General features: G+C 49.3%; 1 protein-coding gene across 4 annotated transcripts in view; it reads left to right on the forward strand.

The window, feature by feature from the left end:
- Positions 1-18,620, forward strand: part of ncanb (neurocan b) — a 120,991-nt gene extending 102,371 nt beyond the window's left edge. For 3 of the 4 annotated variants that reach the window (XM_041070278.2, XM_029148163.3, XM_029148161.3), the window contains 5 exons: positions 6,139-6,297; positions 7,811-7,893; positions 8,003-8,147; positions 12,404-12,586; positions 13,731-18,620. In XM_041070278.2, the coding sequence (XP_040926212.1) occupies positions 6,139-6,297; positions 7,811-7,893; positions 8,003-8,147; positions 12,404-12,586; positions 13,731-13,870 (710 nt within the window). In that variant the 3' untranslated portion in view covers positions 13,871-18,620. The remainder of the gene's footprint in view (positions 1-6,138; positions 6,298-7,810; positions 7,894-8,002; positions 8,148-12,403; positions 12,587-13,730) is intronic. The other variant, XM_029148162.3, reaches the window with a different exon arrangement.
- Positions 18,621-22,615: the final 3,995 nt, after the last annotated feature.

A 22,615-nucleotide genomic window follows, 5' to 3' on the forward strand; every position in this document is an offset into this window, starting at 1 on the left:
TGTTTTTATGTTCAGAGCACTCGTGTCACTGCGCGTCTTTGAGCTGCGTTTATGGAGACGCGCTGACTCTGTGCGTGGGGCGTGTTTGTGTGATGAGGTCTCTCAACTCACAGACCTTTCACCTGCATTCGTTGTGACCTCCACCACGGGAACTCTGGCCAAAGTTGAACCTAACTCTTAAAATGTACAGTAAAACCCAGTCCGAGTCCCATTTCTGATCGTCCTCGGCCTCTTATCTAGCGTTGAAACGCCTTTGCCAAACACGCGTGAGTAAACAATAGTCAGTCTCCCCTCACACCCTTTCAAATATCACAGCGTTTCTCTCATCCCTGTTTATTCGACTGCAGCTCAGATGGCGGCTGACTGCCTCAACTCCAAGCTGTGAAATTACAGTGGTGCACAATATGTTGTAGTTACAGAGCAACAAGCTTAATAACACAATAATCTAATCCGCAGGAAGGAGCCTCCCTCTCCGTCTCCCGCCCGCGTTCTCTCGCTGTCTGTTTATGTCTCAGAACAAATAATGAACAAATTGGGAACATAAAGCCAGCGTTTCGAGGATTGTGTTGATAATTCATCCCATGGTGTTTGGCTGCTGCTGTGAGAAATGCTTTTGGTGCCTCCCTAAACTCAGAGAAGGTCGGTGGAATTCCATGCGTCTTCTCCCACGTCCCCTCCGTCTTCCATTACCTTCATTGTTTGGGGAGAGGTGCTTCTTCCCTGTGTGTGACAGGCAGCTGCTCATCGGACAGAGGCTAATGCAGCACCAGGAAGCTACGGTGTCCGTTAAAAGTCACCCAGCTTCACACGGGAAGCCTCAGGTAGACACGTTCTCACGCACAAGCACGTGACACGAGGAACCTAAAACAAAGTGGAGCACCCCCCTTTAAAAGGAGAGCGCGGTGGGAGAATCTAGGGCGAACGCACACCCAGGCTTTTGAGGATGTCGAAGCCGGCAGCGCCACCAGCGCGGCGGCTCGGCAGCAGGCGGTCACCATTGCAGCGTAACCTGCACACGGAGCCTAATGAGCAGAGGCTGGGCTGACTAACAGGTTCAGGAGGCGCTGCGCAGTTCTCCACCTTTCCTTTAACACATGCACGCAAAGGTGATTCATGTGCGAATCCAGGCTTTCACACATAATAAAGGAGATACTCCACTGCTTAGAATGAACGTATGATTAAAGTGAGGTGACACGCGTTCGTAGTGACATAAAATATCAAATAAGCATAAAGGTTTAATTGTAGGAGTTTTTATTACTCAGCATCACCAGCATCAGGGCTCAAATCCTGAGAAAGTGAGGAATAAGGCGCTTGATTTCCGCAGCTTCACTGTGACGCCTCCTCTCTGTCGCCGGCTGTGCCGCTGCCGACACAGTAGGAAGCTTGGCTCCAAATTAATTTTTGTGCATCCTCCGGGTATTTAGAGGCTATTAATGCTAATGAAGATTCATGCATTCTAATAACATGTCGAAAGCGACACGTGCCAAGGCTGAGGAGAGAGGGAGCGCGAGGCTCCACCCGTCTCCTGGAGCAGGGAGCAAGCAGACCGGCGCTCAACGCGCCCGCGGGCGCGCGCACGTGTGGGGCGTCCCCGAGGCGTGGAGCCCAGTTCAGCCCATTCCAACGTAACACTTGCCAGTCGCCTCCGAACGGGAAGGCTGCAGAGACGAGGTCGTAATTTATTCGCATTCAAGCTGCTTAATTAAAGCGCGTTCCTGGAGCAACCGTCGGTCGGTGGAAAGGAAGGAGCAGCACAGACGCGACGGGAAGGAGCAGCAACGTCTCAGCAGGTGTCGCCGTACATAAAAATAAAAGAAGACGGAGAGGAGGAGGACAAGAGCGCGTGTTTAATAAGATCTAAGACGAATGCATCACGTCAGAAAGGAGAAGCAGCAGATTGTTGCTGTGGAGCCAAGTGACTAGTTTTCCAGTGTCACAGTCTCATAGCAGTCGTTCACACAGACTAACTCGATGAGGCCGTGTGCTGCTGTTGTGGGCTGAGTCTTTTGTCTGCCTAATTTGTTTGATTTTCACATGTGGGGGATATAATTTAGTTGCAAAGCGTAGCTCCTCAGACTTCCTGCCTCAGCTGCACACGCATGTTTGATCACTGGAAGGTGGTTGGTGCACAGATGCGCTCATCCGTCGAGACGTCCCGCGGGCGGCGAGCCACATTAACATTCATCTGTTTAAGTGCCTTCACCTGCAGGATAAATGTCCCTTCCTGTATATTCATGCTGTCGGGGAGAAGCCCGCTGACGTCTGAGACAACCTGAAAACCGTAACATCAAAACACACGCCTGTGAAAAGCCACACGTTCGTGACTGACCTCTGTCTGCACAGTCCAGAATCAGGAATGAAGTATAATAAAGTACAGTGGGTCAAAAATGATTTTTGTTTCCAGACTCAGTTTTACCTCCATCGTCAGGGAAAGACGAATCTATGGGCTAATTATAGAGAATGATGGTTCAGACGGGTATCAGCCATTCACGCTGCCCCCTGTAGCTTTTTACTTTAACATCCATTACTCCTAACTGTGGAAATCACACTAGAACATTTCATTAATCAACATTGAGCTCTTAATAACCAATAATAATGCCAGAGCCATTTCCTCATATCCTCACCTTTTGTCACAGGCCATCAGTAGACCCCCCTCACCTCTCTCTCTCTCTCTCTCTCTCTCTCTCTCTCTCTCTCTCTGATGTCTCTCTCTCACACTTCTTTTGCTGCTGTCATCTGCCCTCTTTCAAATGGCACACGGAGCTGTCAGCCTTCAAAGAGTCACAGAGGAAGGAGGCAAAATGGCAGCGTGCACACGCGCACACGCGCACACACACACACACACACACACACACACACACACACGCACATAATCCAATGCAAACACACCATTTCATCATTCAGGAAATCTAAAAAAAAACGAGCTGCAGAAATATCACTTGGTGATGTGGATAAACGACCCAATCAGTCAGTTGGAAGTGTATGGCCTTTTATTTCCTAACTGCCGTTCCCATAAGTCTGTGGGAATATTAATCGCTGAAACATAGCCCCTGCCTCTCTCTCTCTCTCTCTCTGCTTGACAGAGGGAAAGGCAGAGAAGAAGACTACTTGAATAATGTCTAAATATTTGAAGAGGTTGATGTGATGTCGGGCTTTGAGCGTCACTGTCAGCGAGTGGGAGAAGAAATCAGCAGAGACTAGGTTGAAGATCTGAGGGGCATAAAACATGCCTGTTTGTATTTTGATCTCTCTTTTCTTTGTCTCTTTTTATTGCATTTTCATTTTCTTCTCTTCTTGCTGCATCTTGTGTGTTTGACGCCTTTTCTCTTCCTACTTTCTTGGTCACCATATTTTTAAGTGTTCCGTAAATGATTCCTGAACAGAAATCCCATCAAACATGCACTTGTAGTGTGACTCCTGTTTTAAGCCCACTGGTACCTGTGTTAGTGTGGTGAGCAGCAGCCTTAGCACACAACAACTCTGGGCTGGCTGCCAGTGTAAACCCCACAGCACTGGGGCTTCTATTCAGCAAAGGTGTGTACCTTTAATTTATTTATGTGCATATTAGTGTGTGTGAGCGTGTTTTTTCCCCTCCCCTCTCTTTGACACCTGCCGTGACTCTCCTGCCCCTGTTCCTGTAGATAACAACCCATTCTCCACCCGCGTGAGCCAAACTGGACCCACTCCCGATGCTAATACAATGTACCAGCTGCCGTGTGGGCAGCTCTCTAAGCAGGTAGCATCCAGGGCTGGTGGTGGAGTGAAAGAGTAAGTTCGGAGTCAGCAGAGAACATGACAGCAGCAGAGGCACGTTTTGACCCCAGAAGGGCAGAGATAAGAGCACAAGCTTCACACTAATACTAATCTGCAGCCCCGCTCAGCAACACGCGTATGTGGTCGTACAAGCAGGAGAGCGGCTGATAACTGCTAAGTCACGCACATTCAGCCTCCTGGGAAGCTGATTTGTTCTGTAGTTTGGAGTAGACCAAACTGTTCAATAAATACCCAGCGCTTTCTTTTTTTAACGCTCCTCAGAGAACGCGGGAAAAGCGTCCGGAGCATTGGTAACGTTCACCAGTCTGCTCCGAATCCAAGGTCTCATTAATGAATGTAAAACTCATTTGTCGGAGTCCTCAGAGAAACACCAAGCACCCAAAGCACCACCCAATGTATTCAGTAATTAAAGATGAGGTTGGGTTAACGAGAGTCAAAGCTTTTTGCGAATCTCTAGACTATGGTTTTGTTTGGACAAAGCCACGATTCCAAATGGAAAGTTCCATTTCATTCTGAAAGGTGCAGCGCGTGTGCGTCTTACTACAGCGGGGCTGACCAGAGAGCCGCTGGGCCACCGAGGGGACCCGGCGGTTGTAAAAGTGGCTAATTGGGTTCTACATCATTAGCCGTTAAATCCCCGGACTCCACCGGTAGATAGCTGAACAAGCGGTTCAGTGACTTCCAGCGCCGCCCAGATGCTGTGCGACGTTACACCGAACGAGGGGAGGAGAGGCCATGGCTCTAATAATGTGACCTGAGGTTGTGAAGCCATCAAAGTGCACAAAAAACAAACCAAGTCTGGTGCAGATGGAACATAAATAATGAATCGCATACAGTATTTTACGGCTGTATTTTGCTTTAATCTGCTCGCTACTGCACACGAGGGACTCGGCGTGTGATGAAGTACTTCATGTAAGTGGGTTACTACTACTACTACAGTAAGTGTGTGTGTGGCCTCGTGATGTTAGTGGGACATCATTTTAGTCCTCAAGATTATATTTCATGTCAGTTTTGTCACATTTTTTGTGGCTGGCGTGGATTTATGTTCTCAGACTGTTTGTGGTGTAATAAATCTCTTTTCATATGTTGAGAAATGCTAATACCCCTGTTGAGTGTCTCCATGTCTGTGGCAGCATCATTTAAATATTCAGATGCTTAATCCAAACTGTATCTCACTGTAACAGTGGGACGTTGGAGAAGCAGCAATAAACCTGCGTTTCTGTTTCCAGGAATTGTAAAGTTGAAAGTGTGTGTGAGTCAGTTCCCCTGTCGTTGCCGTGCGACGTGTGACAAAGATGCTGAACATGTTGAACACTCGCGGCAGCTCTCCTCCCCCTCGTCATGGCTCTCTGTCGCCGTGACACCAACTAATGCACTGAGCTGCAACAGAGGAAACGTGGTATAGCAAATACATTGATTTAGTGTAGTGAGTCTCACTCAGAAAGGAAGAAAGGAAATGTAGCCCAGCTCAGGATGCTGTGACCCGCTGCTTTAAATTTTATGAAATGATGTCGCTGCACTCCACAGCACTGAGAGTCAAATGGCCCTGAACACGGCGGTGACTGGGAGAGAGCTCAGCTTTATGAAAGGCTCTCTCGCTCACATCGCGGTGTGAAGGTTTCGCGGCCCCTTTTTCACATTACTGTATAGACGGGCTTTCATAATGGACTCCTCTGCTTTTCCACAGCCAAACTGCATCTCTCTGCATACTAAACAGGGCCCCATACGGCCCAATTTGCACTGCCCAATTTACTGGTGTCGCTTCAGATTTGTTGGAGGAAAAGCTGAGGCCTTTTCCCCGATCCCCACGCTGACATGAGGGGGGGGGGGTGAGGGGGTGAGGAGATGAGCTTGGCTGACACATCAAGCCTGAGCCACGTCGACTCCGCGTTCGCGCGTGCGCCAGACGCGCGGCTCACGCTCCCACGGCTAACCCCCAGAGAGATGAGCCGCGGTGGATGAAGGAACGCGGAGAAGGAGACGCGGGCCGCGATGGAGAGATGGGTGGAGGGAGAATCAGCGGCCTGTCAGAGCGGCGACGGGGCTTAATTACCAGGCGAGCGCTGGCGCATTGGAAGCAATTTCTAAGGATTGTTGTCATTTGGATAGATTAAAACTCCCTTTCACTGGACTAAGCTGCCTCGCCGCAGACTCGCCTCAGCTGAGGATTATAAAGAAGGGAGATGGGAGACGGAGAGAGAGGAGTCGAGGAGGGCGCTTAAAGCAGGACAGTAACGAAGGAACGCGGCCCTAAACGCTCCCACTAATGTTCCGCTGCATCTGCCGGCTGTGGGTGTTCAATGATTAAACACCCCGTTTTCCTCTGACTAACCCCCCCCCCCCCCTCTTTTCGTTTGCCCGCAGACACCGAGGGCTGCGAGCACACGTGGAGGAAGTTCCACGGCCACTGCTACAGGTACTTCAGCCGCCGGCACACCTGGGAGGACGCCGAGAAGGACTGCAGGGAGCACAGCGGGCACCTGGCCAGCGTCCACAGCCTGGCTGAGCAGAGCTTCATCAGAGGTGAGGATGAGGAGGAGACGAGGGAACCGACAAAAGGCTGCTCGTGCTGCTTCATTTCCCGCTGACTCCTCGCTCTCACCAATCACATTTAAACAAGACACCTAGTGTCAATTTAATAATCACAGTGCTTCACTGTGTATAATCTAAGCAGCTCTCGCCCTGCGCTGCCTCCACCTGCTCTCATCACTTGATGGATCCCCACTGCTCGTCCTTATTATTATCCTACTCGGAGGTGGCACCTCCCTCCGTACGCGTGCTCCATAACTCCGTGATGAATGTCTGAGGGCGTTTATTGTGAGAAACGCGCCTTCGGGGGCCGGGCGCGTTCGGCCGCGTAAACGCGCATCACCGCTGGCTGCAATAAATAAGGAGCGTGGGCGACGCGTTGAAGAAGCGCACCAGACGAACAGCTCCGGGGAAAATTGGGCTTGATTTCATTGGAAGCGGCGTCTCACGGGGTCACTTGAAACGCGAACGCTCGCCTCCTGAGGTGAGGCGCTCGTGACAAGCGATTCACAAATGAACCATTCTGCACTATATTTAATAGCAGCATTCCACTGTTGTCTTGATCTGCTTGACTAAACCATCTGCTACTGTATTGACTGCACGGCAAATCCAGCCCATCTGCTTTTTCATGTTGCCCTGAATTATTTGCAAATCCTATTAGAACTGTTGGCACCAGAGCAAAGAACTAAACATACATTTTAATGTAAGTGCAAAGCTTTTCGAGTCTTTCATCAGCGGCCACAGAGAGCACCTCATCGCTGCCAGACAGTATTACTGTAGTGATACAGCGAGCGTCTCCTCGGTGCCTCATAAACCTTCATCTCGTCTTCTTAGCTTTTCGCCCCCTGGCTGTGCTCCGCTTCCACTTGTGTTGCAGCGCAGAGAGTCCACAAGTGTTATAAGTGTTATAGTAACGCCGGATCCACCTTCTGTCTCGGACCAACGCCAGCGCGCCGCTGTCCGTCCGGGGCCCATCGCTCTCCTGCATGCGCCAGGCTGGCAAAAAGTGTGTGTAATAGCTGTGAAAATGGACGCCTCCACCCCTCCAATAAGAGGATCAGAGCCATTAGAAAGATTAATGGGCCTGGTAATGATGTTAATCAGATACGCCATGATTGAAATTCCATTACATGCTGTATGTGCACGACCACGCACGACCACGCGCCCACACACAAATGAGATTCAACCAAAAAAAAAAAAAAAGGCAACAACACACCATTAATAAAATGTCCCGTCACACAAAAACAAAGTGTCACAGCACATCTGCACCGCTCCGACTCAGACTGCAGTCATAGCAGGAGGTCAGCGTCAGATCCGTCCTACCACCTGTTTGTTGCTCTTAACTCTTTGTTGCTGTTAACGTTGTCCCGTCGCCGTGGTAACGCTGTGACACTGCACATCTGTTAGCAGCACCTGCAGCAGATGCTTCTTGTTTGTAGAGACTGCGTACAGGCCGCAGTCTCCGCTGTTGTGCCGCATGTCTGAGCCTTTACCTCGCCGTCCTCAGGTCTGAGCCATGACAACACCTGGATCGGGTTGAACGACCGCACGGTGGAGGACGACTTCCAGTGGACGGACAAAATGGACCTGGTGAGCTGAGCCCTCGGAGGCTGAATGCGTTTGTCACACCACAATAAACACAGCTTTGACAGTTCCAGTGAACTACGCGTTTGTGTTTTACTCTCTTTATTTTTTTTAGCAATACGAGAACTGGCGCGAGAACCAGCCGGACAACTTCTTCGCTGGAGGAGAGGACTGCGTGGTGATGATCGCGCACGAGAACGGCAAATGGAACGACGTGCCCTGCAACTACAACCTGCCCTACGTCTGCAAGAAGGGAACAGGTGAGAGAGCATGGGAGGGGAGGGGGGCGAGCAGGATGAGTGACAGAGCAGCGAGGATGATGAAGACGAAGGCTGGGGGCGAGGAAATGGCCACGAGGAGCGAGCGACGCTGGATTTAAGGCGCGCGTGTCAGCGAGGAGTCAGACGGAGAGCGGCGAGAACGACGTTGTTCTGCTGTCACTTCGTTATCCTGAAATCCTGTAAGCCTCTAAAGGCAAATCATGAGACGGAAAGGTGGAAAAATGCTCTCCAGACTGTTTCTTTATGTAAAGCTGCAGGTTGTTTCTGCTGAAGTGACAGCACGTGTACATTCAGACGCTCGCTAACATCCCGGCTGTGTTGCCTTCATTACGCGGCCTCGCTGCGCGGCGGAGGAGATCGACGCTGAGCCTCCTCCGTCGCGCCGCTCACTCCCATTCACGCTCATTAACGCGCCTCATGTCCCTGTCTTCCACCTCTCACCGTCCTGCAGCTCCCCTTTAAAAGCTCCTCCACACTCTCTCCCGCGCCGAGCGCTGTGTGTTCCTGAGCTGAGGCACGTCTGCGGGTCGAACGTACTTTGTGCTTTATGTCCTGGAGTCAGACTGATCAGGAGGAGGGGAGGAGACTTGAATTGTGGCCTCAGAATAGTTCTGGATTTTGGCTTGTTTCTCGTCATTATTTTGACCTAATCTCTACCTTAAACTGTAGAACTGAAAAAAAACTCCTCTAATTTTCATCACAGATTATTGATGTACGGTCATACTGATGTGAACAATGATGATCAGCCACAGTCTGAAGTCTCTTATGTCCGTTCTAACCCTCCATTAATGAAATGGTGTTTCCCTCACAACCAACACCTTGCTTGTGAGGGAACCTCTGATGCACCTTGTCACATGTCCCCAGCTTCCATCCCACCTCCGGCCTTAATCAGTCAGATACAATCCCCAGCATCTTTTCATCTCTCCCCCGCCTCCCTGTCGGCTTCTTCTCCACCACACGTAACCCCATGTAATGTCTTGTCTTATCAGCTGGGTTTGTCAGCTCCGTGCTGAGTATTCTCTGTCGGATTCCTGAAGCTCACAGCTCGTGGGAATTGTTTATCAGCTCATCAGCGGCTGCTGGGGCTGATTACAGTAGGTGATAACAGCAGCCGGTCGTCCAGGGGCCGGTCAGGGTGACGCATTATGCAGAAGACGCTATTACCATGCGCTTTTTGTGTTATTGTGATAATACTGCAAGATGTTCAGCTGATGAGACAATAATCAAAGCACTGGGAAAAAGAGCTGGACTCACCACCCACCCACATATTATTGGCACAGGCCAATCACTCCGGCAGCAAATGTTTAATCAAATGCATACAAAACCTACTAATACTGTTTTTCTTCATCTTTTTAGAATTTGTTTGAAATCTTTCGATCAAACCTCTGGATATCTGGTCTGAGCATGTACAGAATGTAAATATATAGTGCAGTGTATAATCTAGGTTATGGATCCAAGGGTTTTAATCCAGCTGTTGGATGCTGCTGTCCACAGTTGATGGGTTTTTACGTACAGTACAGGGGAGGACATCTATATTCATCACACAGCACATTTAAAATGATACTGTTATCAGTACTTTTATCAGTCTGATGTGTGCATTGGTGTGCACAGTAATTACTGTGGGGTCCACACACACACACACACACACACACACACACACACACACACCTTTCAGAAAATAAAGCAGAGGGAGCTATTCATAGCTGTATTTGTATAAATTACCAGCCAGTTGCTGTTTGCAGCTGTGTGTTTGCAAATAGAGCTGTGTGTAAGTGGATGGTACAAACAGAGGTGTGAAAAACAATGGATGGTGCTGAAAAAGGGCACCTATATACAGTATGCACTTATAGAAAGCACCACCAATCTCACTTTAACTCATAAATCAATAACTAAAATAAATGTAAAAGCTCCACTTGGAACTCACGCGTTTTCTATAAAGCCGTATATTTGGATGCTGGAGGGGCTTAAAGCTGATCTTTGTAACATGTACTGTATGTTCATACATATATGCGTAGTTAGTGCACAGGGAAAATACACTGTTGGAGGTGGCTGAAGCAGAGCAGAGAACAGACAGGAAACAATGATCCATGACACACACAACAGGGAAAGAACAACTGGGAGCAGAGTCGATTCAGTGTCACCTGAATAATTTCATACAACATCTAACCACAACATTAAGGCGCCTGCTCATTTTAAGCTCAGGGCTTCACAGAGTTAGAGAAAGCAGATCACTCACAATCACTCACGTAGCGCGGCTGGAATGTAAGTCATGACGCATAGGAGAAATATGGTAATTACGTGTCTAACGTTCTATTCCGCCAGAACCGCCACTTGTTCTCCCACTTTACAGGAAGATGAAAAAATATTAATTATTGCAATACTGACACGTTGTGTGGACAGATGTGGAATTAAATGGGTTTATGGGAAGTGAGTACATGTTATGGTGCAGAAAGTCTCCTAATCGGTGTGATTAGTCTTTTCCTTCATTGCCTAAAGACTACACTCCGTTGATGAGGCGTTTTCACGCCCTCTTATATTTCCATACGATGTGGTAATTAACCCGTTTTGTCACAATGCACGTCAGCAAACAGCTGCAGCGTCTTTAACCATTCCCATTTCTTCCTTCCCGCTTCGTCCCCCTGATTCGTTCTAACACGCCGTCGGAGGGGCGGACGCTCGCAGGAGCCGCCGACTCGGCGAATGCCCCCTGCCGTGCAGGCGCGGGAGCTCCGCCTCAGGCTCAGACGCAGTGTGGAGCAGGGAGGGTGGACTGAGGCAGATGCTAACACGTAGCACCCGCTAGGTTTATATCAGCTGCACTCAGAAACCCCCTTAAACGCCTTGCAGTGCTCCACTGAGCACCTGAGACGCTCCTCGCTCCATCCTTTCCTTTCTCAACGACCTCTCATCTCACCTTGTCATTCTCTCCTTAGTGTTTCTTATCTAGTCACTCATCTTCACACACTTCTTGTCCGCTCGTCTTCTTCTTTTCTTAAGATCTCATTCGACATTCAGCTTTATTTTCGTCTCTACTAATTGGGATTATTCAGTAGAAAGAAATGTCTAGCGAAGATATGTAGATATTATTTCATGATTTTTAAATATTGCTACAGGATTTTCACTTTACTAATTTTAATTGATTTAATGTCAAATGTTGATTAGTCTCACTGCATCTAGAGTCTCTGGTGTTAAACTCTTGAGTGGTGCACCTGAAATTCAACAAGTAGCTTCACAAAGTATTGTGAACAGTCCACCTCTGTATTTTTTCCCTCCTCTCTCAGTCGTAGCCCTGTGTGCTCTTCAGGCTTTATTCTACAAAGGTCCCTTTCTAACTTAAAGCGTCTCCCACAAAATCATGGCTCCATTTGCTTTTTTTGAGCTTAGTGACATTTTCCTTTATCCCCACTTCAATACTTTCTGACTCCGCTTGCCCCCACTGTGAGAAATCATTCAGCGGTGCACATAGGTGAGGGCTAATGGAAAACTACCTTTTAGCCAGCCGCTTGTGTGGAGTCAGGCGTCGCCTCCAGTGAGCAACACGTTAAAGTGTAAACGCGGCGTTAAAAACCTTTCATCACAGTTAATGACGCTGGTTTCCCTTATTAAGAATTTAACAGGGATTAAGGCGAGGACGGGGGAATTAGGATTGTAAATATTTCCCGATCACTGATTAAGTTGTGCTGAGCCCAGATGTGTGTAAATCACAAGCTTCCTGTTGGCATCGCAGCCTCTCTCCACTACAGACACTCGTAGCCAGCAGATCTGATTTCCTCTCACATTACGATACGGTGCAGGTGGAGCTGGAGCTGGAGCGGAGTTCAAAGCTCCATATGGATGTGAAGTTGGCTGAGTGCTGCCCTGAGGCCTGTCCATCCTGTCAGCCCCAGACCACAGTGTCAGGCCTGTCTCCATCACAGCTTGTCTAAACATTTCCCTGATTCGGCCTCAGCTCTGTACTGTATGTGTCTACAGCGCTGTTATTTTGACAGTCGCCCACTCACTCTCTCACTCTCTCACTCGCTCACTCAGTCCCGTCCTGCAAACACTGTCCACACTTTGAAGCTTTCACTGCCAGTGGTTTCACAAAAGCTCTTTCAGCCAATTATTGCCCTGCGGTGTTTCACGCCTTTGAAATCAAGGGACACGGCTCGTCAAGGACGCCGTGAAGTTTTTAATGAGAGAATGTGTTAATTCAGCCAAGCTGACGACGGTCCCGCGTCTCTCTGCACCCACAGTCCTCTGCGGCGCGCCGCCCGCCGTGGACAACGCCTTCCTCATCGGCCGCAAGCGCTCCCACTACGACATCCACTCCGTGGTGCGTTACCAGTGTGCGGACGGCTTCCTGCAGCGCCACGTTCCCACCGCCAAGTGCCGCGCCAACGGCAAGTGGGACCGACCGAAGATCATCTGCATAAGATGTGAGTGCGGTGCAGCAGGGTCATCGCGCGGCGCCGCCTTTTCACGCCCCCCCCCCATTCCACATCCACGTTCATTGTTTCCCCTTGGTCACGCGCTGCGCCTCCGGTCGCTCAGAACGAGCCCACGCTTCCTGCCCTCGGGAGCCGCCGTCGCCCTGCGCATCGAGGCGTCGCTCGCATGCTCTCGTTATTAATAATTGCAGGCGAAGAGATTACGGTGGCTGCAGACTGAGTTAAATCCCTCAGGCTTACTTGGAAGTTGCAGGGTCTCCTTTGAAGTGCTTTACGCTTGAAGGTGTTATTTTTTTTCTTTTCAGATTTTTAAAAACTAAATGTTGCGACGGGTCAACGCTTCACGAAATGCACGTGAGCTGGAAAAAACATCCAGTCTCCCTGATTCATTTTCTCTCTAAACTCAGGGATGATATTTGTTCATAATGTACCTGTCACACACCTCTAAGTCTATAAATAAACTTCCCAAAAGGACTCTCAGAACGCAGCGATAAGATTCCAGCATCATTTGTGGCAGCTTTTCTACATATCTATATATAAAGATTCAACAACCTGATTCCGCTCTGCTCACAATGTGACAGTAACGATGAAATGCTGAAATAATGCCGCTTCTGTCCAAGGTGATAAGCGTTCATTTGCTTATGACTCCTTATCTTTGGACAGGATTGTTTGTTGGCCCAGACTTTTAGTGTCGCTATCACTCAGTGCAGATGACGTTTCTTTGTTGGCAGCGCGCAGGAAGAAAGGACAGCGCAGCCTAATTTGGCAGAACGCCGCGGGAACGAGCGTTCGCCGAGGCCGAGTGGGCGGAGAGCTCGGCGCGTTCTCGCTAACGGCGAGCGAATGCCAGATTAAACGGGGCCCCTCGGTTTGGCGGAGGGAGCCAGCGAGCGCGTGCGTGCGACCTTCCCGCGTCCTGATTCCTCCTCCCTCCCCTTTTACCTGACGCGAACGTCTGCGATTCATCTTCCTCTTACATCACTCATCCACGGTCGCCTTTCATCTCATTCCAGACGCTTTTTTTAAATTAATTGCCTGCTCTCTCTCTCTCTCTCTCTCTCTCTCTCTCTCTCTCTCTCTCTCTCTCTCTCTCTCTCTCTCTCTCTCGTTCTCGCTCTTATCTTCCCTCCAGCAGCCCGGCGAGCCCACCGCTACCGGCGCCACCACCATAAGGGCCGGAGAGAGCGCAGGAAGCACAGGAGGCACGGCCACAGGGAGGGCGGCCACCACGGAGGGGAGCAAGGCCAGGGCCACAGCCACGCCCACTTCTGAACCAAAAACCCGCCCCTTCCCCTGTCGCGCCCCCAGCTCCTTCCCTGCGATGCCCCGCCCCTTAGCTCCGCCCACGGCTCTGCGCCTGTATCCCTGTCAACTCCGGGGCCTGTCAGAGTGCTGGCAGGCGTCACCGGGACAGTGACAACCCCCTTTGTACTCTTTTTACGTTCCCCTCTCTGTTCTACCTTCCCGTCTTCACCTGTCTGTCTATCACCCGCCCGCCTACGTGCCCCACTTAACCCCGCCCCCCCCCCCGTCGAGTTCAGCGATGCTCCGAGTCGCCGGGCTACGCCGAGAAATAAACCTTTGTGACCTACGCTGAAGATTCTTCAGAGAAAATCAGTTTGGTACAACTTGTAAATAGGGACAACATCACTGAAAATGATCAAATGATCAAAATCAGACGAGTCAAGGAAAACATCATGCTGTTGACTTGAGCCTTTTGTCTGTTAGACACGTTATTTTTTACGAATACCCAGTGTTTATTTCTTGACTCTGCTGCTTTTGGCTTCGCCGGTTTGTACTCGACTCAAAGTGACATGGATTTATTCTGAGACAAATTTAATTGATTTTCTTTGAATTAGACGCAGCTGTGAGCGACGGCTGAATTTGATTGTTAGCGTTGTATTATCTCGTCAGTGTGAGGCTTTAGATCCGATGCTTAACCCCCAGAGGAGGAAGGAAAACGCTTCTCATCGCGTTCGATCTCGGTACGCGTCACTTTTCGGAGCGGCTCAAACGGCGTCAGACACCTGTCGCTGTCACGCGCTTGTCGTAACTCAGCAGCTCAGCACAATTTTTGTTTCTCCACCAGCGTTTGCAGTGAGCTCATTAACGTAATGCAGCGGGGCCGGATTTGCGTGTTTGTGGACTAACGAGAACCTGTGCTGTGCAGAGGAGGCTGAGCAGCTTAAGGCACCGCCGCGCTCCTCGGAGCAAGCGCGAGGTGCGACGCGCCCCACACGCAGCGACAGCACAGAGGATGAAAGCGTCATCTGTTCTCAGTGGAACAACAACAACAAGGTGGTGGTGGTGGTGGTAGTCACACAGCGGCGGCTCGGGCTCGTCTGCCGCTGTACAGTCGACGGCGGCTCATCTAAAAGTCGACTAGGTGACACTGACATTATATGAGGACAGATTGTTGCGTGCTCGCTACTGTACATGTACATTTATCAGAAGCCTTTGATTCATCTCTATTTAATGTACACGGTTCCCTTTGTTACTCTGGCCTCATAGATTAGAGATGACCACGGCCCCGGCTGACGACTGTGGGATGATAAACCAACACTCACACATGTCTGAGTCTCCTTTGTGCATGAGTGAAGGTGTTGACTGATGATGATGATGATTATGATGATGATGATGATCATCATCATGATGATGATGATGATGATGATGGAGCGGTAGTGGGGATGAAGGCCTGGCTGCCTCTGGGCTGCTTCCTACCGTTACCGCTTTAAAGAGGAGCCTGAGTCGTATAAACCGGCGCGGTGCCCTCGTTCCCGTCGCCTTTACTGCCGGGGTAAATGGGTCTTTAAAGCCCGCGCTCGCGGGGGAAGCTGCTGGGATTATGTCGCAAACACTGACTCCGGCGTTTTGATGTCGCTCAATCTCGTCCCCCGTTTTCCTCTCACCACCTCTGCACTTTAGTGCTTTTGGTTGGTTCCCCTCATTCAGCCTTCTGCGCGCCGTCGCTCTCCTTTCGCTGGAGAATAAGCACTTCTGAGTGAAGTTCAGCCGGTTCTGAGTGTTTTTCAGCAGCCTTCAGTGCGTTACACAAAAAAGAGCGAATTGTGTTATAGAAAATCCCATGAATAGAAAAAAATCCATCCTGTGCACATTAATTCTCCGCCTTTGTTTGTCTCTTCTCAACACTCCTCTGCTCGGAGATAAACGATGAACCTACACCTCTCTATCAGTTTAATTAATCTACCGCATGCCTAATTAACAAGTGGCATTATCTGGAGAGGCGCAGAGTTGTAATGACGGGACGGGCTGCGTTGACGGACAGCCGGGGGAAGGGTTATGGTGACGGACAGCCGGGGGAAGGGTTAGGGTGACGGACAGGAGGTGCGGGAGCTGTCACGGCAGTCCAAGCCGTCGCTTTGTCGATGTCAGGCCTTAAAAAATGGATTTAACACAGGTGGATGAATGAAAGGTCAGACAGAAGCCTCTCACACAGTAATTCAAATCCCAGTTGAATCCCGGAGACGGCGGCGGCGGCAGGACACCAGGTAGTCACGGAAACAAGATAAAAAAAAGCAGCTTATACGGAATTAGTTTGTGTTTTGATGTCAACAAAACACGGCATCCACTGAAATGATGTTTAATCGTCTCCTCCGCCACTTTTGCCCAGCCACTGCTGAGATGCCGAACATTAAGGGAAGGATGATTTATAGCACCTAATGAGCTGCTTTCAGCTGATAATGTTGTTTCGCGCTGAGGTTCGGGCAGATTTCTCTTTCCAAAGCAGCCGAAGTAAAATGGCCGCGGCATCAAAGGTTTAAGGCGCTGGTCCTCACTGGGCTCAGTGTGTCTGTTAGTGTGGGAGCCGCCAGCTTTTGGCGCAACCTTTGGGGACAGGGAACTTTTTCCTCTCTGACACTATCATGCAACCAATGTCCTCCTTTATTTCAAACACGGACCCTCGCTCACAGAGGAGTCCTTCTCCCTCGTGTCATCCGTGTTTTTGTAGCCGAAGCCCCGGTGGCAGGCAGACGGAGCCGCGGCCTCAGTGTGAGCGCTTAATCATGAAGACGAGCGGCTCATCAGAGGTCGGTGAGCGTCGTCACAGCCAGAAGGCTTGTTTTCACACCATCCTAATTGAGAGCCGGTCGCCGTCCTCACTCATGGAGACGACTACTGAGATCAGCACACGTGTAACTGAGGGGGAGCTGTCGTTGTTTAAACAGTAACGGAGCAGGAGCACAACTAGGTTAGACTTGAGCTTAGCGCGTGTGTGTGTGTGTGTGTGTGTGTGTGTGTGTGTGTGTGTGTGTGTGTGTGTGTGTGTGTGTGTGTGTGTGTGTGTGTGTGTGGCGGAATTTACCGCCACATGTCACAGGAATTTAACGCTCAGTGTCTCTGCAGCATTTATACACATGATGAGAGACCTTATATACAAGCATGAAATAGAAATAATAATAATAATAAACCTCAGTGAACACAGCTATATAAAACGTTTAGCATTAAGCTGATCAGACTACAGTACATGCTGTGGCTGCACCCCCTCATTGATTTTCATTTGCAGTGAGTGAAAACTGTGACTAGCAGATTGTGTTAGAGTGACAGTATCTAGTTAACGTGGCATTTGTTATTTTATTTAGTTGAGAATATTGTCTTCAAATAATACTTTAATTTCATTTTATGACAGTTTGTTTTCATTCTAAATAAGAGGCCTAAATAAACACCTGACATCTAGTTTAATTGGTAACAGTGGCAGAAAAAGGACAAAATGTGATGCTGAGACTGCTATGGCTGTAAAATCCATAATGTCCCTGAACGCCTCACACGCACAGGTTGCACCGGTGTTTGTGCTCCTGTTACTGTGTTGACATCAAAGGCATGTGACAGGTCCAGTGATGAGGTGTTGGTACCGGAGAGGTGGGCTCAGTGTGCAACCAGTCTGTGTCCCTGTAAATAAACACGTCTTTGGCCCAGTCCTGTTCTGTTTTAGCTGAAGGTCAAATCTGAATCCATCCCATAACGTCGCTGTAAGTGCTGCACCAACAGTTTGAACCGGACAGTAAAGTTTTTTTATCATCTTCATCGGCGACAGATGCGCGTGTGCGTGTGCACGTGACTGGGCGCTCGGCCTCCGGTTCCGACCGTCCTTGACTGCACACCCGCATTGAAACGCAGGGCTCGTCGGCAATGACAGCCTGATAAGAGTCGCGCGGGCCGCCGTGTTTCGCGGCACGCGGACAGACTATTGATTCCATTATTAGGCTGTCTATCTGGTTCCTATTAGGTTTGTCGATGGCATTGACGGTACAACCGCCGCGTGGAGGCTGTCGGAGCTCGCTGCACTCTCTCTCTCCCTCTCTCTCTTCGACCCCCCCCCCCCCCCCCCCCCCCCTCCACCGCCGCGTAGCTCCGTAGCTGACGTAAAGCTCCATCTCTAGTGGTTTTCGTGTGACACGGCGTCTCCGTCTGATTCCGAGCGGAGACAATCTGTCATTGTCGGAAAAGCGACTGTATTCTGTGGGGATGTTTGGACGCAGCGATGAATGGGGACGCGTTACAGTGAGAGAGAATGAAGAAGACAAACGCAGAGCAGAAACCAACGAGAAACACTCCCTCTTCTCCTCTGTGATGTAAATACTCTGAGCTTTTCCTTTCTTTCCTGTGTTCCTTTTTTTCCTTTTTTCTGAATCCTTTTGAGCCCTTACTGTGTTTGTTGCGTAGCCTCTCTGGACCATATTCACACAGCCCCAGTAGATCCACAAGCCTGTTTGTTGCTTTGTGTTCCTCCACATCCACGCGCCGCCGCATCAGGAAGAGCGCAGCCGCCGCCGTCGACGCACGCGGGGCCGCGTTCACCGCGCGAGCGAACGGCGCTGGCTGCGTGTTCACGTCAGCTGTGAGCGGAGACGCAGTCTGACGGCAGCCGAGCCCCGCTGTTTGAATGTGGTCCACGTGTATTTATCCATATTTATTGGTGTGTGTTCTTATGAATTCCAGTCATTGTATCATATTCTTTACAAAACAAAGGATCATTAAAGGAAACCCTTGTTTGGATCTGTTACCTGCTCTGGTCCGACTTCTTCTTTGTTGCTGTTCGATGCTACGTCACCGGGGGAAAACTGTTGTTCAATACAGCAAAACCACATGAATAAGATCAATACGACTAAATAAATACAATTTGATTAAAGCAGTAGGTTAACAAGTTTATTTTGGGATTTTTTATCATCTTTCGTCTGTTGGCTTTCTTTTTGCTAAGCTAAACGCTAACCATTTTTTAGAAAGCAAATATAACTGAATTATTGGGGTTGTGAGAAGTTCACATGAATCATTTACATATTGTGTTTAATTAAATTATGAATTTATTCGAAATCCTTACTAGTATAAATCTCAGAACAGCCTAAATAATGAAAATTGTCAGTAATTGTCAGTTTGCGCAGCGTTGCATGTATCAATTCAGTAAGACTTTGTTTCAGAACAGTGCAAAAGAGCCAGTTTTCTCTCCACTCCTCAAACGAGCCCCGTTTCACCATGACCGTGTTCCTCCGTCGATGGTAGACTCCGTCTTCGCTCCGGGCTGCAGATCAGTTTATTTATTTCTGCTGGATACGGTCTGCACCTCTGTGACCTTCATGTGCAAAAGAGAAGCATTTCCAAATCTCCTTTGGATTAGGCAAAATATTTCTCTCCAAAGCCAAAACACCGCTACGATTTTTTTTTATTCCTTACTCTGCAACCGAGCAGGTCGGCAGAGGGCAAATCCCTCAGCGTGCGAGAGTGAGAGCGAGTGGGTGGAAAAGCAGGAGAGGAGGGGGGAGGCAGACGAGCGCCAGGGATCAAAGGTAAGAGGAGAAAGGGCGAAGGAGGAAGGGGAGGAAACAGAGGGACCTTGTTCTGGCAGCGAGCTGTTTGTGAAGGCGCTCGTTGTTGTGCTGCTTCACCTCAGAGACCTTCACGTCACCCCAGCTTCCTGCGCTGAGGCCAACGCGCCAGTCGCCTCCTGTCAATGGGAGGTTTCGTCACCTGTAAAAGCGCTTCCGCCTCCCTCTCATCTGCTCTGATACGCGACTGACTGCTTTCATTGTCATTCGGCATGGAATGATCGCGGCGCCACCGGCTTCTGTTTTCCGTCAACAATTAATCCGTCTGTTCTGGTCCAGTGATGTTCCAAGGACACCGCTCATTAGGGCTGCTTACTGGGGAGGTCCTCTTTAATTCACGGCTCTCGGTGACCTTCACTTCTTCCGCGTTGCTGTCCAAAACAAGCCACGGATTTGTTTCCGGCAACTCCAAACGGCCACAGATGTTTTGTGTCGGGCCGTGAAAGCGTGTCTCTGAGGCCCCGAATGTGCGAGGATTAAAAAAGCATCAAAGGACGCCACAACTTTCTCTTAATAACCAATGGGAAGGCTTAGATTTCTAGGCCTATTTGCTCTGAAGCAGCTCAGTTTGGAGATGAGCCGATAAATTAAAGACAGCTCATCACAACCTTGTTCGTGCGTCGATATCAGGCTCATCTGACAGGCGAAGCCAATCAATAGGGAAGTCTGGCATTATCCTGCATTATCTCTTAATGACACTGCCAAAGTTCAGGGAGATTATGAAAAGCAACAAGGGATTAAGCATCATCTCAGGCCTGACAGGTTGCTGCTCACCCTCGATGCCCGTCGTCAACACACATGAACACAGGCGGCTGCAGGGGAGGAGGCTCCTGTCCAGCTGCTTGTTCAAATCAAAAAGGGATGAACATGCATCTTAACTGTGGATCTTCATGCATGGATGTGCATCGACGCACAATGATGGCTGCAGATGGTGCATCATCACCTCACTAACAGCGTCTTTTACAATGCGTGTGTGTGTGTGTGTGTGTGTGTGTGTGTGTGTGTGTGTGTGTGTGTGTGTGTGTGTGTGTGTGTGTGTGTGTGTGTGTGTGTGTGTGTGTGTGTGTGCGTTTGCTGAAGGCAAAGCCAGTGAAACATCAGTGGGAGCCAGTCTTTCATACGCCGCCGCCCTCGCATTCTGCTCTGCTCGCTGTGTGTGACCCCGACTGACTGACTGACTGACTGACTGACTGACTGACTGACTGACTGACTGACTGCAGATCTAGCTCTAGGCTGCTTTTAGCACATATTTAAGGTAATTCCACACATTTACCACGGTAATGGAGATAAATACAGTTTCAATGCACCCAACGTCATGTTTCCTCTACATTTTCTATTATATTCTCCTAGATTTTAGATCAAAGGTACAAATGTAAAACATTCAGGGATGTGCTTCTGTGTCTCAGCAGTAACACGAACAATACAAATACTGTTATTACAAATACATTATTAAAGCCTATACACCCCTCACTTAAATGTAATTAGTAAAATCATCGGCACTAACGATCTCATATACTGTAATTATAGGCTCTGGTGCTGGAGGGTTGTTTTCTGTATTTATTTTATTCCATTCATTCATAAAATCGTAATAACCTCTTCATAAAAAGTTGAAAACCTAGAAAATAATAAAATGACTAAAGCTGCCAAGACAGTGGAGGAGACAAATACCTGTACAAATATCTGAACGTTGCAGGTTCTGCATTAAATATTATATTGCCGACTGTACTTCGTGTGAACTGAAGTACATGTTCTCCAGCTGGACCGGCGTCAGGTCTCTGCTGCTGGAGGCCAGTGCAGGATACTTGCTGCACTTAGCGCCCAAGGTTCTGTGTGCACTGAGTGCTGGCTCTGATGTTCTTATGAAATATGAACTCAGAAACACGTGTGACATAGCAGCTGAGAAGACACCCGGGTGCTGTAAGTGTCTCGGGGGTTTTTGAGGTCAGGAGTGTGGGCTCCTCGCGCCGGCTTCCTCTGGGACGTCACCGACACACAGGCCGCGAAGCGAAGGCTGTTGTCGGTGCAGTGGGACTGAGGAGGGAAGAGGTTCAGGGTTTGGTGTATTTCCAGAATCGTGCAGCTGCTGCAGGTCCACAGTAGCTCACTGACCAGTCAGGTTGGTGCTGGGCCAGCTCCTCCTCCTCCTCTTGTCTCCCTGCTTCATTTTAGCCCCTCAAACCTCCTTCTCTCATCCATGTCTCTCTCCTCCATCCTGTCCTTCCCAGTGACTTTGTGCTTCCATTGGGCTCCCTTCCTTCATCTCTCTCTCTCTCTCTCTCTCTCTCTCTCTCTCTCTCACACACACACACACACACACACACACACGCACACACACACAATTCCACAAATGGCCTGAATGGCTTCATTAACCTCCCACTATTCTCTTTCGACCCAATCCAGGATTGTTGAAAAAGCCAGGAGAGTAAACCAGCGCGACTCGCTCTTGATGTGTTGAGTGCGGCGGCTCGCTACCAAAGAGGAGAGCTAATGGAAAGACGGACGCTCCACTGGTGAAACTAAAGCACGCTCTCCTATAGAGGCGTCTATACTGTAGACGACAGGGCAAGCGCTCCCATTCATTAGCCACAGTGCACTCCACTGGACGGTTAACGCTTTCAATTAACTCCACGCCGCTGCCTGTTTAAAATGCCCCGCACTCCGAGGGAAACCGCTCACAATTTGGCCAATTACCCGATTCTGCAAACCCGCTGCTTTCGATGCATAACGTGAGTCGGCAGCGGCGTGATTCTGCAGAATTCCACGACGAATGCATGGGGAGGTTTTTTAGGGAGACGCAGTCCTTTCAGAAGCAGCTACTTACGAGCTGTTCCTGTGGTTTGGAACGTATGAGACGTTCCAAAGCTGCATCGCTCCCATCTAAGGCTGCAGTGAGCACAGTTAGCACGTCATCTTTAGTCTCATACAGTAATAATCACACTCTGCTAATAAGCCTCAGTCAGACATTAAAGTTTATTAAGCACTCTCCTCACATTTTCAGGTTATTTCCCTGTAGCTTCATGTATGCTGGGAAAACATCGCTTGGTTGAAATAGTTTTACTGTCTGAGTTACATGGACCCAGGTCAAAAATCACAAGCACCAAGTTTGAAGTTTGAAGACTGGTGAGCTGGTTTGCAGGTCGGGGGCGCTTCCCTGAGGATTTCATTTCAGTTGAGTACT

This window comes from Betta splendens, chromosome 4 (genome assembly GCF_900634795.4).
Source record: "Betta splendens chromosome 4, fBetSpl5.4, whole genome shotgun sequence".
Classification (NCBI taxonomy): Eukaryota; Metazoa; Chordata; class Actinopteri; order Anabantiformes; family Osphronemidae; genus Betta; species Betta splendens.